At 44.3% G+C, this 13,974-nt stretch overlaps 1 protein-coding gene across 1 annotated transcript in view; it reads left to right on the forward strand.

The window, feature by feature from the left end:
- SCFD1 (sec1 family domain containing 1) overlaps positions 1-13,974 on the forward strand; it is a 129,432-nt gene that overhangs the window by 67,667 nt on the left and 47,791 nt on the right. Inside the window, exon 17 of the mRNA XM_084631464.1 lies at positions 13,392-13,471. Within this exon, the coding sequence (XP_084487590.1) occupies positions 13,392-13,471 (80 nt within the window). The remainder of the gene's footprint in view (positions 1-13,391; positions 13,472-13,974) is intronic.

A 13,974-nucleotide genomic window follows, 5' to 3' on the forward strand; every position in this document is an offset into this window, starting at 1 on the left:
TGCCTCCCTTAAGCTTCTTTGAAAATCCCAACTTATTTTTTAAGACATTTTAAGTCCTATGCTCTTATGTTGTGGCTAAGAGGCTCAGCACAGAACTCACAGCTCAGGGAGTGTGGAGGCATATGGTGGTTTTAAGCAGTCTTATGCCCTTCTGATCCTGGGTTGCTCCAGGGACTGACCAGATCTCCAGCATAACTTAGACAACCCTGTCTGAGTTACCCGACAGGCAGTAGCACTGCCCAAATCTCTGCAGTGCTGAGTGCTGCATCTCCCAGCATACATCCTTCACTGGGGCTTGCAAAGGAATCTTTAGGAGGCAGGTTTACAGCTATGTTCATCAGAGTGTGCTACAGGGGACATCTCCCCAAGCCAGATTCAGGGCTTTTAGGGTCTCTTTATGCTGCTTTTGCCCTTTTATGTGAAATGAAGGGAACAAATGGAGGTGAAGCTCTCAAGCATTGTTAGAAATCATAATAGTTGGAAATAATTTCCTTATTTTCTTACCTACCAAAACTGTAGCTTGGGATTTGTTGATATCTTAAATAATTAGCTTATCATAAAGAATAGCTCATTTAACAATGCCAGCAGCTGCAGGGAAAAAATTTTAATGCAGATAGTTCTGCAATGTGTTCTGTACTGTCATGTTTTACAATTTTCAAATAAATGTAACTGCTTGAACATCTGCTTGAAAAGTTTAGAAAGATTTGGCTATCTCAGAAGCAGCCTAGATTTTTCTAAAATCTGTCTTCACTTTTTGCTGTTATTTTATTTAAACTATATATCTAATTCCACTTAATGTTTTAATATGGTAAGTAGAATATACAGAAATAATTTTTGTCAATACTGAAAATAATCCAGTGTTAAAATTCATTACAATATATCAGGTGATTCTAGAAGCTGTTATTGAAACAATTCTGATAAATTCAGATAGAGAAAAGTAGAATAAATATTTGAACAAAATAAGTCACCATGAAGAGTGTGATAGAATGTTGTTGTTTCTTTTTGTAGTGATAACTGTAATATAACACTTTACAAAAGTTAATTCAGTGTGAATAGGACTTCTTCACTGGCATGTGGTGATCATGGTCACTTGTTTTTATTTATAAGTTCTTATTCTTCTTCAAGTGATGGTCCCTATTGTATTCCACAAGGTTTATGCATGTTCACCATGCATCCAGATTTGGAAAATTTGAAAATAGTGTCCATTGGTCCATTCATATGCCCTCGCTTGTCCTGTGCTTCCATCCAAGGCGATAAAGGGTCGGGCAGACTGACCAAGTCTTTAGTTCCTTCTCACACTGCACATGGTCTGGATCAGAACTCTGTGTCCTCATCTCTAGTTGGGAGATAAGGAAACACTCCCATAAGCATGGGACTAAATCTTTGTCCAAATCAAAGAAGATGGATTCTCCTTCCACCCACTCGGCCCAAGGACACAGAGAACGTTCTGAGTCCCACAGGCATGAGAGAAAAACACATAAACAATAGAACCCAGAGGTTCTGGACACCAACGCTTGGTACCACCATTTCTGGAACCCCACAAGACATAAGACCGTCTCTCACCAGGAAAGATCACAGTGCTGATACCAATAATTGGGAAAGAGAGTGCCTCTCACCAGGGAGATCCGAAACCGTAGCTGGACCCAGACCTTCCTGGATCCAGAATCTCCCCCTCCATCAGGCCAGTCCACTTCTACAGTGATTATATCTCCACCAAGAGACTGCTTCCAATAAGGGTTCCCTCACCCTTCGCACCGATGCTTTACACTCTTCCATTGGCTCCGATAGTACCACCATTAGAACTGGAAGCTGAAAAATGTCTCCACTTGGCAAAATGGAAATGTTTCACTTCCTGGGCTCAGTGCCGTCACCTCAACACCATCTCGATCCCTACTGTCCTGGACTACCTCCTGGAACTGAAGACATCAGGCCTTCCTCTCAGGCCTGTCCGGGTCCACCTGTGGATTGGTGCGTGGTATTTACTCATCCCACCACCACCCACTTCTTGAAAGGCACCTTGAAAGGTGCTGAACAGCTTCCCGCCTGTGCTCAAACCCCTTCCCCCCCACCCAGAAAACTCAATTTTGTGGTCTCCGCCCTCACCGGGCCCCCCCTTTGAGCATCTGACCACTTGCTCCCTCTCCCACTTCTCCATGAAGGTCATCTTCCTCATGGCTATCATTTCTGCTAGGCGAGTCAGCAAATTAGCAGCTATGATGGCCAACTGTGCATGCCCCCCACATGTGGTTTTTCATAAAGACAAGATTTCCTTACACCCTTCAACCCAAATTCCTTCTGAGGATGGTCTCTGAGTTCCACCTCAACAAATCGATTCACTTCCCAGTCTTCCGTCTTAAGCCGCTTGCCACTCTTGTGGATAGGTCCCTGCACTCACTCGGGAATAAATGGTCAGTTTTCAGAATGGATAGAGGTAAATAGTGGTGTCCCCAGGAGTCTGTACTGGGACCAGTACTTTTCAACATATTTATAAATCATATGGAAAAGAAGTAAACAGGTGGCAAAATTTGCAGATGATACAAAACTACTCAGTTAAGTACAAAGCAGACTGTGAAGAGCTACAAAAGGACCTCACAAGACTGGGTGACTGGGCAACAAAATGGCAGATGAAATTCAGTGTTAATAAATGCAAAGTAATGCACATTGGAAAACATAATCCCAACTGTACATTTTAAATGATGGGGTCTAAATTAGCTATTACCACTCAAGAAAGAGATCTTGGAGTCATTGTGAATAGTTCTCTGAAAACATCCACTCAATGTGCAGCGGCAGTCAAAAAAGCTAACAGAATGTTGGGAATCATTAAGAAAGAGAGAGATAAGAAGACAGAAAATATATTGCCTTTATACAAAACAATGGTACGCCCTCATCTTGAATACTGTGTGCAGATCTGGTTGCCCCATCTCAAAAAATATATATTGGAATTGGAAGAGGTACAGAAAAGGGCAACAGAAATTACTGGGGTATGGAACAGCTTCCATATGAGGAGAGATTAATAAGACTTGGATTTTTCAGTTTGGAAAAGAGACAACTAAGAGGGGATATGATAGAGGTCTATAAAATCATGACTGGTGTGGAGAAAGTAAATAAGGAAGTGTTATTTATTCCTTCTCATAACACAAGAACTAGGGGTCCCAAATGAAATTATTAGCAGGTTTTAAACAAACAAAAGGAAGTATTTTTTCACACAACGCACAGTCAACCTGTGGAACTCTTTGCCAGAGGATGTTGTGAAGGCCAAGACTATAACAGAGTTCCAAAAAGAACAAGATAAGTTCATGGAGGATAGATCCATCTATGGCTATTAGCCAGGATGGGCAGGAATGGGGTCCCTAGCCTCTGTTTGCCAGAAGCTGGGAATGGGCAACGAGGGATGGATCACTTGGTGATTATCTGTTCTGTTCATTCCTTCTGGGGCATCTGGCTTTGGCCACTGTCAGAAGAGAGGATACTAGGCTAGATGGACCATTGGTCTGACCCAGTATGGCCGTTCATATGTACTTATGACGTCTGCTATGTGCTTACATTCTTCCTCAACAGAACTCATGCCTGTTCATGGCCATTGTGGACAGACCCCAGGGATAAGCCCTATATTCTCAGTGCATCTCAAAGTGGGTTTCTGCATGCATCCAAGTGTGCTATACATGGCTAACACTCCACTGCCTGGCAGGATTATGGAACATTCTACACAGGTGCAAGTGGTCACATCTGCCTCCCTGGCACAACATCTGCCGAGCAGCAACGTGGCATTCAATGCATACCTTAACCACCCATTACTCAACCCAGAGGGCAGCATAATTTGCAGCTGTGAGCCATGCCATCGCGCAGACTGCAATACCTCTTGCATCCTTGCACCCCTTCGTCCACACTGATCACTGCGTAATACTCACCCGCATTTGGAATACGTATAGGGACCCTCACTCAAAGAGGAGGAGGTTACTTATCTGTAACTGAGATTCTTTGAGATGTGTGGTCCCTATTTGTATTCCAATACCCACCCTCCATCCCCTCTGCTGCAGACCATACTGCTCAATGTTAAGAGGGTGGCTGAGGGGGCGCCATCCCGCACACCCTCATAACTTCTCCTGGAACACAAGGCTACGTATGACATATGTGTGGGTCAACAGATACTGCTACAGAAATCTTCCGACGTATTGTGCATATGTGCACCCATGTTTGTAATACAAATAGGGACCACGCATCTTGAAGAACCTCCAGTTATAGGTAAGTAACCTCCGTGAGCTGTAGCTCACGAAAGCTTATGCTCAAATAAATTGGTTAGTCTCTAAGGTGCCACAAGTACTCCTTTTCTTTTTGAGAATACAGACTAACACGGCTGTTACTCTGAAACCTGTCACATTGACAAAGTTATTTGCCTTCCTGTGTTTTTTTTCCCAAAGCCACACCAGGAAGATGCTCTCCATATCTTGGACATTAGAAAGGCATTAGCCTTCTATTGGTACAGAACCAATCCATTTAGAAAGTCTCCTAGAGCTTTTATACCAATTGCAAACAGGTCCAACAGATCCACAGTCTCCACCCAAAGACTTTCAAAGTGGGTTTCTAGTTGTATTCTTATTTGTTACCAGGCTGCTAATGTTCGGCCCCACCCTCCCTCCCAACCAGAATAATAGCCCATTCTGCAAGGTCTTAGGCAGCCTTCATGGCACTATTACAAAATGTTTCAGTTGCTGCTATTTGCAAAGCAGCAGTCTGGGCATCACTGCACACTTTTTTCCCAAACACTACATCCTGGTATACACGTGTAGATCAGACACTGCTGTTGGTATGCAGTCCTTTCTTTAGGGTATGTCTACACTACGAAATTAGGTCGAATTTATAGAAGTCGGTTTTTTTGAAATCGGTTTTATATATTCGAGTGTGTGTGTCCCCACAGAAAATGCTCTAAGTGCATTAACTCGGCGGAGCGCTTCCACAGTACCGAGGCAAGCGTCGACTTCTGGAGCGTTGCACTGTGGGTAGCTATCCCACAGTTCCCGCAGTCTCCGCTGCCCATTGGAATTCTGGGTTGATATCCCAATGCCTGATGGGGCTAAAACATTGTCACGGGTGGTTCTGGGTACATATCGTCAGGACCCCGTTCCCACCCTCCCTCCCCCCGTGAAAGCAAGGGCAGACAATCATTTCGCGCCTTTTTTGTCTGCTGCCAGCCAAAGATGTAAAGGATAGATGGAGTGGGTCAGAACAAGAAATAGACCAGATTTGTTTTGTACTCATTTTCCTCCTCCCCTGTCTAGATCACACTGCAGTCAGTCACAGAGAAGGCGCAGCGAGGTTAATCTAGCCATGTATCAATCAGAGGCCAGGCTAACCTCCTTGTTCCAATAACAACGATAACTTTGGTGCACCATTTCTTATTGGAACCCTCCGTGCAGTCCTGCCTGAAATACTCCTTGATGTACAGGCACACCCTTTGTTGATTTTAGCTCCCTGAAGCCAACCCTGTAAGCCGTGTCGTCAGTCGCCCCTCCCTCCGTCAGAGCAACGGCAGACAATCGTTCCGCGCCTTTTTTCTGTGCGGACGCCATACCAAGGCAAGCATGGAGGCCGCTGAGCTCATTTTGGCAATTAGGAGCACATCAACCACCACACGCATTATCCAGCAGTATATGCAGCACCAGAACATGGCAACGCAATACCGGGCGAGGAAGCGACGTCAGCGCGGTCCCGTGAGTGATCAGGACATGGACACAGATTTCTCTGAAAGCATGGGCCCTGCCAATGCATGCATCATGGTGCTAATGGGGCAGGTTCATGCTGTGGAACGCCGATTCTGGGCTCGGGAAACAAGCACAGACTGGTGGGACCGCATAGTGTTGCAGGTCTGGGACGATTCCCAGTGGCTGCGAAACATTCGCATGCGTAAGGGCACTTTCATGGAACTTTGTGACTTGCTTTCCCCTGCCCTGAAGCGCATGAATACCAGGATGAGAGCAGCCCTCACAGTTGAGAAGCGAGTGGCGATAGCCCTGTGGAAGCTTGCAACGCCAGACAGCTACCGGTCAGTTGGGAATCAATTTGGAGTGGGCAAATCTACTGTGGGGGCTGCTGTGATGCAAGTAGCTCACGCAATCAAAGATCTGCTGATATCAAGGGTAGTGACCCTGGGAAATGTGCAGGTCATAGTGGATGGCTTTGCTGCAATGGGATTCCCTAACTGTGGTGGGGCTATAGACGGAACCCATATCCCTATCTTGGCACCAGAGCACCAAGCCGGCGAGTACATAATCCGCAAGGGGTACTTTTCGATAGTGCTGCAAGCTCTGGTGGATCACAAGGGATGTTTCACCAACATCAACGTGGGATGGCCGGGAAAGGTGCATGACGCTCGCATCTTCAGGAACTCTGGTCTGTTTCAAAAGCTGCAGGAAGGGACTTTCTTCCCAGACCAGAAAATAACTGTTGGGGATGTTGAAATGCCTATATGTATCCTTGGGGACCCAGCCTACCCCTTAATGCCATGGCTCATGAAGCCGTACACAGGCAGCCTGGACAGTGGTCAGGAGCTGTTCAACTACAGGCTGAGCAAGTGCAGAATGGTGGTAGAATGTGCATTTGGACGTTTAAAGGCGCGCTGGCGCAGTTTACTGACTCGCTTAGACCTCAGCGAAACCAATATTCCCACTGTTATTACTGCTTGCTGTGTGCTCCACAATATCTGTGAGAGTAAGGGGGAGACGTTTATGGCGGGGTGGGAGATTGAGGCAAATCGCCTGGCTGCTGGTTACGCGCAGCCAGACACCAGGGCGGTTAGAAGAGCTCAGGAGGGCGCGGTACGCATCAGAGAAGCTTTGAAAACCAGTTTCATGACTGGCCAGGCTACAGTGTGAAAGTTGTTTGTTTCTCCTTGATGAAACCCCCCGCCCCTTGGTTCACTCTACTTCCCTGTAAGCTAACCACCCTCCCCTCCTCCCTTTAATCACCGCTTGCAGAGGCAATAAAGTCATTGCTGCTTCACAGTCATGCATTCGTTATTCATTCATCACACAAATAGGGAGATGACTACCAAGGTATCCCAGGAGGGGTGGTGGAGGAGGGAAGGAAAATGCCACACAGCACTTTAAGCACAGCACTTTAAAAGTTTACAACTTTAAAATTTATTGAATGACAGCCTTCTTTTTTTTGGGCAATCCTCTGTTGTGGAGTGGCTGGTTGGCCGGAGCCCCCCCCACCGCGTTCTTGGGCGTCTGGGTGTGGAGGCTATGGAACTTGGGGAGGAGGGCCGTTGGTTACAGAGGGGCAGCAGTGGCAGTCTGTGCTCCAGCTGCCTTTGCTGCAGCTCAACCATACACTGGAGCATTCTGGTTTGGTCCTGCAGCAGCCTCAGCATTGAATCCTGCCTCCTCTCATCACGCTGCCGCCACATTTGAGCTTCAGCCCTGTCTTCAGCCCGCCACTTACTCTCTTCAGCCCGCCACTTACTCTCTTCAGCCCTCCACCTCTCCTCCCGGTCATTTTGTGCTTTCCTGCACTCTGACATTATTTGCCTCCACGCATTCGTCTGTGCTCTGTCAGTGTGGGAGGACAGCATTAGCTCGGAGAACATTTCATCTCGAGTGCGTTTTTTTTTCTTTCTAAGCTTCACTAGCCTCTGGGAAGGAGAAGATCCTGTGATCATTGAAACACATGCAGCTGGTGGAGAAAAAAAAAGGGACAGCGGTATTTAAAAAGACACATTTTATAAAACAGTCGCTACACTCTTTCAGGGTAAACCTTGCTGTTAACATTACATACATAGCACATGTGCTTTCGTTACAAGGTCGCATTTTGCCTCCTCCCACCGCGTGACTACCCCCTCAACCTTCCCCCCTCCCTGTGGCTAACAGCGGGGAACATTTCTGTTCAGCCACAGGCAAACAGCCCAGCAGGAATGGGCTATACTGAGTGTCCCTGAAGAAAAGCACCCTATTTCAACCAGGTGACCATGAATTATATCTCACTCTCCTGAGGATAACACAGAGAGAGAAAGAACGGATTTTGGTTGAATGCCAGCAAACATACACTGCAATGCTTTGTTCTACAGTGATTCCCGAGTATGTGTTACTGGCCTGGAGTGATAAAGTGTCCTACCATGAAGGACGAAATAAGGCTGCCCTCCCCAGAAACCTTTTGCAAAGGCTTTAGGACTACATCTAGGAGAACCGCAAATGCCAGGGCAAAGTAATCCTTTCACATGCTTGCTTTTAAACCATGTATAGCATTTTAAAAGGTACACTCACCAGAGGTCCCTTCTCCGCCTGCTGGGTCCAGGAGGCAGCCTTGGGTGGGTTCGGGGGGTACTGGCTCCAGGTCTAGGGTGAGAAACAGTTCCTGGCTGTCGGGAAAACCGGTTTCTCCGCTTGCTTGCTGTGAGCTATCTACAACCTCCTCCTCCTCCTCATCTTCTTCGTCCCCAAAACCTGCTTCCGTATTGCCTCCATCTCCATTGAAGGAGTCAAACAACACGGCTGGGGTAGTGGTGGCTGAACCCCCTAAAATGGCATGCAGCTCATCATAGAAGCGGCATGTTTGGGGCTCTGACCCAGAGCGGCTGTTCGCCTCTCTGGTTTTCTGGTAGGCTTGCCTCAGCTCCTTCAGTTTCACGCGGCACTGCTTCGGGTCCCTGTTATGGCCTCTGTCCTTCATGCCCTGGGAGATTTTCACAAAGGTTTTGGCATTTCGAAAACTGGAACGGAGTTCTGATAGCACGGATTCCTCTCCCCAAACAGCAATCAGATCCCGTACCTCCCGTTCGGTCCATGCTGGAGCTCTTTTGCGATTCTGGGACTCCATCATGGTCACCTGTGCTGATGAGCTCTGCATGGTCACCTGCAGCTTGCCACGCTGGCCAAACAGGAAATGAGATTCAAAAGTTCGCGGTTCTTTTCCTGTCTACCTGGCCAGTGCATCTGAGTTGAGAGTGCTGTCCAGAGCGGTCAGAATGGAGCACTCTGGGATAGCTCCCGGAGGCCAATACCATCGAATTGTGTCCACAGTACCCCAAATTCGAGCTGGGAACGTCGATTTAAGCGCTAATCCACTTGTCAGGGGTGGAGTAAGGAAATCGATTTTAAGAGCCCTTTAAGTCGAAATAAAGGGCTTCACTGTGTGGACGGGTGCAGGTTTAAATCGATTTAACATTGCTAAATTCGACCTAAAGTCCTAGTGTAGACCAGGGCTTAGTGTTGGATCCAGTTCCAAAGCCCCCTCTTCCTTTAGTGGCTAATCCTCAGAAGTCACCTGAAGTGGAGCACCCATAGGAACACTTCTCGAAGAAGGAGAGGTTAGTCACTTTGTGCAATTACTGGAGTTCTCTAAGATGTGTGTCTCAATGGGTGTTCAGTTACACACCCCCCTTCCCTTCTGCTTCAGCATTTCATCTTGTGGGACTTTATGGTAGGGAGGGTGGTTCACCCACGCAGCTACGTATATCCTCTGTGTGAGCCATGAGTATGTTTGGAGCTTGTGCGTGGGCCAAATGGGCACTGCTACTGAAAGTCTCTGATCAAAGGCACATGAGGCGCATGCACACCTGAAATGGAGCACCCATAGGGGTACACATCTCAAAAAACTCCAGTTGCTGCACAAGGTGATTGTCCTCTCCTTTCTCCTATCAACAATCCTGCAAGTGACAAATAGGCTGTCACGTGCTAGATATTTACCTAGTATGAAAGTAATTTATATTTCAGTAACATCACTTGAATGTTATACAGTGACTTTTAGAATGTAATCCTATAAATTATATTCTTGATGGAAACTACTCTCTGCCAGTGTTTTAAGTCTGGTTGCTCTTTTTTACATAACAAGAATCAGTTTATTCTGCACAAAAGAAAAATAAATATGATTTTGATTTTCTGAATGTGCTTTGGTTTTAGTATGAACACAATAAAATATGCTACTTTTATTACCGGCTATTCTGATCATGAGTAATTGTGTGAAGATGGCTTTTCTTTGGCAGATGTGGAAGAGACTGAGGATTTAGATTTAGATTTCACCGAAAACAGTCTGTTAACTTTATTTGCTTTCAAATATTCATAAGTTCATTTACACTTTATGGTGGGGGTCTGATAGGTCTAAGATTTTTTTGTGCCACCTACCCAAGACACAAAGCCCCAAGTGCAATTTCAATCCCCTAGCTGTGTGGGAGGTGTGGTAAGAATGTACAAAGCAAGACCCAGGATAATTACTGTGTAATTACCTGCAATTTTTTACCCCTCAACGCCAGGATTCATGGTAGAAGAAAGTAGCATTTGGGATAAAGGAAGTCTGTGGGTTAGTGGTGAATTAATCCACTCTAGCTATAGAGAATGGGTGAAGAGATAGACAGTAGTTGGAGGCAGTTTTTACAGATGGGACTGACAAATCTTCTCAGTGCATTAGTTCCCCATCTGCAAAATGGGCGTGATAATGCTACCTCATTTCACATAGTTGTCATAAACATAAATTAATGTTTATGAAGCACTTAGATGCTGTAGTGATGAGCGCCATAGAAAAGCCCATGAGGAAATTAATAATTCTGTCTTCAGAGCAGGTTTTGAATAGTGTGCAGTAAATAAGGCATAGGCCACAACTGGAATAATGAGGAAAAAACAAAATATTGAATAGCTGACCATTAAGTGAGCATTGTCTTTTCTGTGGCTTTGAATGAGGCAGGGGTCCTCTGGACCAATTAGTATATGATCATGTAATTAAAGACCATCATATATATGTCCAGGAGGGCTGAATTAAGGCTAAATGTGTACATCTGGGAACAAAGAACATACTCCATACTTACAGATGGGAGACTGTCCTGGGAAGCAGTGACTTTGAAATAGATTTAGGGGTGGGGGTGATAATCAGCTGAACATGAGCTCCCAATTTGATGCAGTGGCCAAAATAGCTGATGCAATCCTGAGATGTGTAAACAGGAATCTCAAGTAGGGGTAGAGACATTATTTTACCTTTGTATTTGTCACTGGTGCAACTGCTGCTGGAAGACTATGTCAAGAATGTTGATAAATTAGAGAGGGTACAGAGAAGAGCCCCAAGGATGATTAAAGGATTAGAAAGCCTGCCTTAGTGATACTCAAGGAGCTCAGTCCATCTCGCTTGACAAAAAGAAGGTTAAGGGGTGACTTGATTACAGTCTACAAGTATCTACATGAGGAACAAATATTTAATGGGCTTTTCAATTTAGCAGAGAAAGCTATAACATGATCCAATGGCTAACAGTTCGCAAAAAGAAAAGGAGTACTTGAGGCACCTTAGAGACTAACCAATTTATTTGAGCATAAGCTTTCATGAGCTACAGCTCAGTAAATTGCATGTGAATTTAAAAAACACTTAGAGGTAAGACTTGAACTCCTGGTCTCTGCTTTCCCCCAGATTTCAGAGAAAAGTAAAGACCAGTGCAACTTTCACAGATTTTAAGGACAGAAGGCTGACCATTGTGATCATCTAGTCTGACTTTCTGTATAGAAACAGGGCACAGAACTTCTCCAAAATAATTCCTAGAGCATATCTTTTAGAACATCATCCAATGTGACTTAAAAATGGTCAGTGATGGAGAATCCACCATGACCCTTGGTACAGTGTTAAAATGGTTAATAACTCCAACCCTTAAAAATGTATGCCTTATTTCCAGTCTGAATTTGTCTAGCTTCAACTGTTAGCCAGCAATTTACTGCGCTTATTAACCACAGTGTCAGGGTTCCCTCCCCACTCTGAACTCCAGGGTACAGATGTGGGGACCCGCATGAAAGACCCCCTAAGCTTATTTCTACCAGCTTAGGGTAAAATTTCCCCAAGGCACAAACTTTTTGCCCTTGGACAGTATGCTGCCACCACCAAGTGATTTAACAAAGAATCTGTGAAAGGACCACTTGGAGTTCCTATTCCCCCAAGCCTTACACCCTGTTTCCTGGGGTGGCTTGAGAATAATATCCTAACCAATTGGTTACAAAGTGATCACAGACCCAAACCCCAGGGTCTTAGGATCATAGAGAAATCAGTTAGGCTCTTAAAAGAAACAGAACTTTATTAGAAAGAAAAAAGGTAAAAGAAGCACCTCTGTGAAATTAGAATGGATGATCTCACAGGCAGTCAGATTCAACACATAGAGAATCCCTCTAGGCAAAACCTTAAGTTACAAAAAGACACAAAAACAGGAACACACATTCCCTCCAGCACAGCGAATTTCACAAGCCAAAAATAAAATAAAATCTAACGCATTTTCTAGTTAGATTACTTACTAACTCTATAGGATTTGGATTGCTTGCTTTTTTGATCTGTCTCCGGGTAGAGGTATCACAGAGACAAACAAAGCCTCACCCTCTTCCCCCCCTCCCCATTTGAAAATATCTTGTCTCCTTATTGGTCATTTTGGTCAGGTGCCAGCCAGGTTACTTGAGCTTCTTAACCCTTTACAGGTAAGACGATTTTATAGTACTGTATCAGAGCATCTTAACCCCTTCCCTTTATATTTATGACACACAGCCATGAACCCTAATCTAAGTGACAGTTATAGAAGAGCTGCTGAGCCCTGTCTCCTCTCACCATCTTTTAAATAAGTTAACAGAGAGCTTTTGCAAGGTCACTGAACGTGCAGAACTCAGGTCTCGAACATTACCAACCCTTATCTTATCCAGTATGCCGCACTGCCTGTCAGTCACTAAATTACTTGTGGTTATCCTATCTCTAACCACTATAAACTACACTCCTCTCCACGATCCATGGATAGAATCCAAGATTATGAGTCAGGAATAGAATACTGGCAAGCAATTGTGTAACCCATTGGGAAAGCGTATGGCTAGTCTTCCTCCACTGGCTGGTCAACAAAAGAGCTAGCAGTTACTCCAGTTGTTCAAATAGTAAGGGCTTATGCTAGGAATATGAAGATTAGGGGGTTCTGGTCTGTGTGGGGAAATGGTACAGTAGTTGCATAAGATTCCCATACAACTTGCACTCTAGTTCAAAACCGTAATAGTTACCTGACACCAAATAACGTCGCAAATGCATTGAATGTGTTAGTCACATGCTCCTTGATCTAACTGATAGAAAAACATATGAGGTCACTCACTGTGAAGGATTTACATTTCAAGCAAGTTGAGTACATATTGATTTTGGGTGTCCCTTGGAGATGGAAGTGAAAATCTGAAGGATGTGTCCTGCCATAATCTTAACTATCTCTAAACGTAGTTTTTATTTGCCAGCTCCTAAAGTTAGTTCGAATTTTTTAAATTTTCTTTTCAAAAGCAAAATAAGTTGCATTTATACTGCTTATTTAACATGTTTAGGGAAGAAAAATATCTACATATTTTGTCATCTGTCTATGCAAGGACAGTTTGATTTAGAATAGTGGAAAGCAGTTGTAATTCTCCTATGTATGATTTCAGGCTGATTTGGAGCAATACAAAAAAGCATTGATGGACGCAGGATGTAATCTTACTCCCTTGAACTATATAAAACAATGGAAGTAAGTTAAATTTTTCTTCTTCATAAAACTGCAGATAATTGTGGGGAAGTTGAAAACAGATACATAAACTACTGCAGCCAGGATTTGTGCAAATTGTGTATTAATTTTAATGTCTAATGAATTGTGGTTCTTACATAATTTTGCTGTCACTTGTTTTACAATACATGTGAACACTTCTAAATCGAACTCTAACATACGTGAGAATGGTATTAAACTTGATTTTGAACAATACACTTGATATGTTTTTCTTGACACAAATGAGTAATTTGCTGAAGGCAACTGAGTGACTCCGTAGCAGAGCCTAGTTTAAATTCAGAATTCCTGGCTTTCTGATCCTTGGTTCAGTCTTGTGGGCCATCCTGCTTATCTATGTATGAAATATTAGATCTTATAAAAGGAGAAATCTATCTTTCATCCATCCTCATCCTGAATTCTAATTCTAATTCTAGGTACTATACTCTAATTTCTTTGGGTTTCTAACTATATCTCATTATAGCTATAAG

This window comes from Lepidochelys olivacea (assembly GCF_965140295.1).
Source record: "Lepidochelys olivacea isolate rLepOli2 genome assembly, chromosome: 6".
In the NCBI taxonomy this organism is placed as follows: domain Eukaryota; kingdom Metazoa; phylum Chordata; order Testudines; family Cheloniidae; genus Lepidochelys; species Lepidochelys olivacea.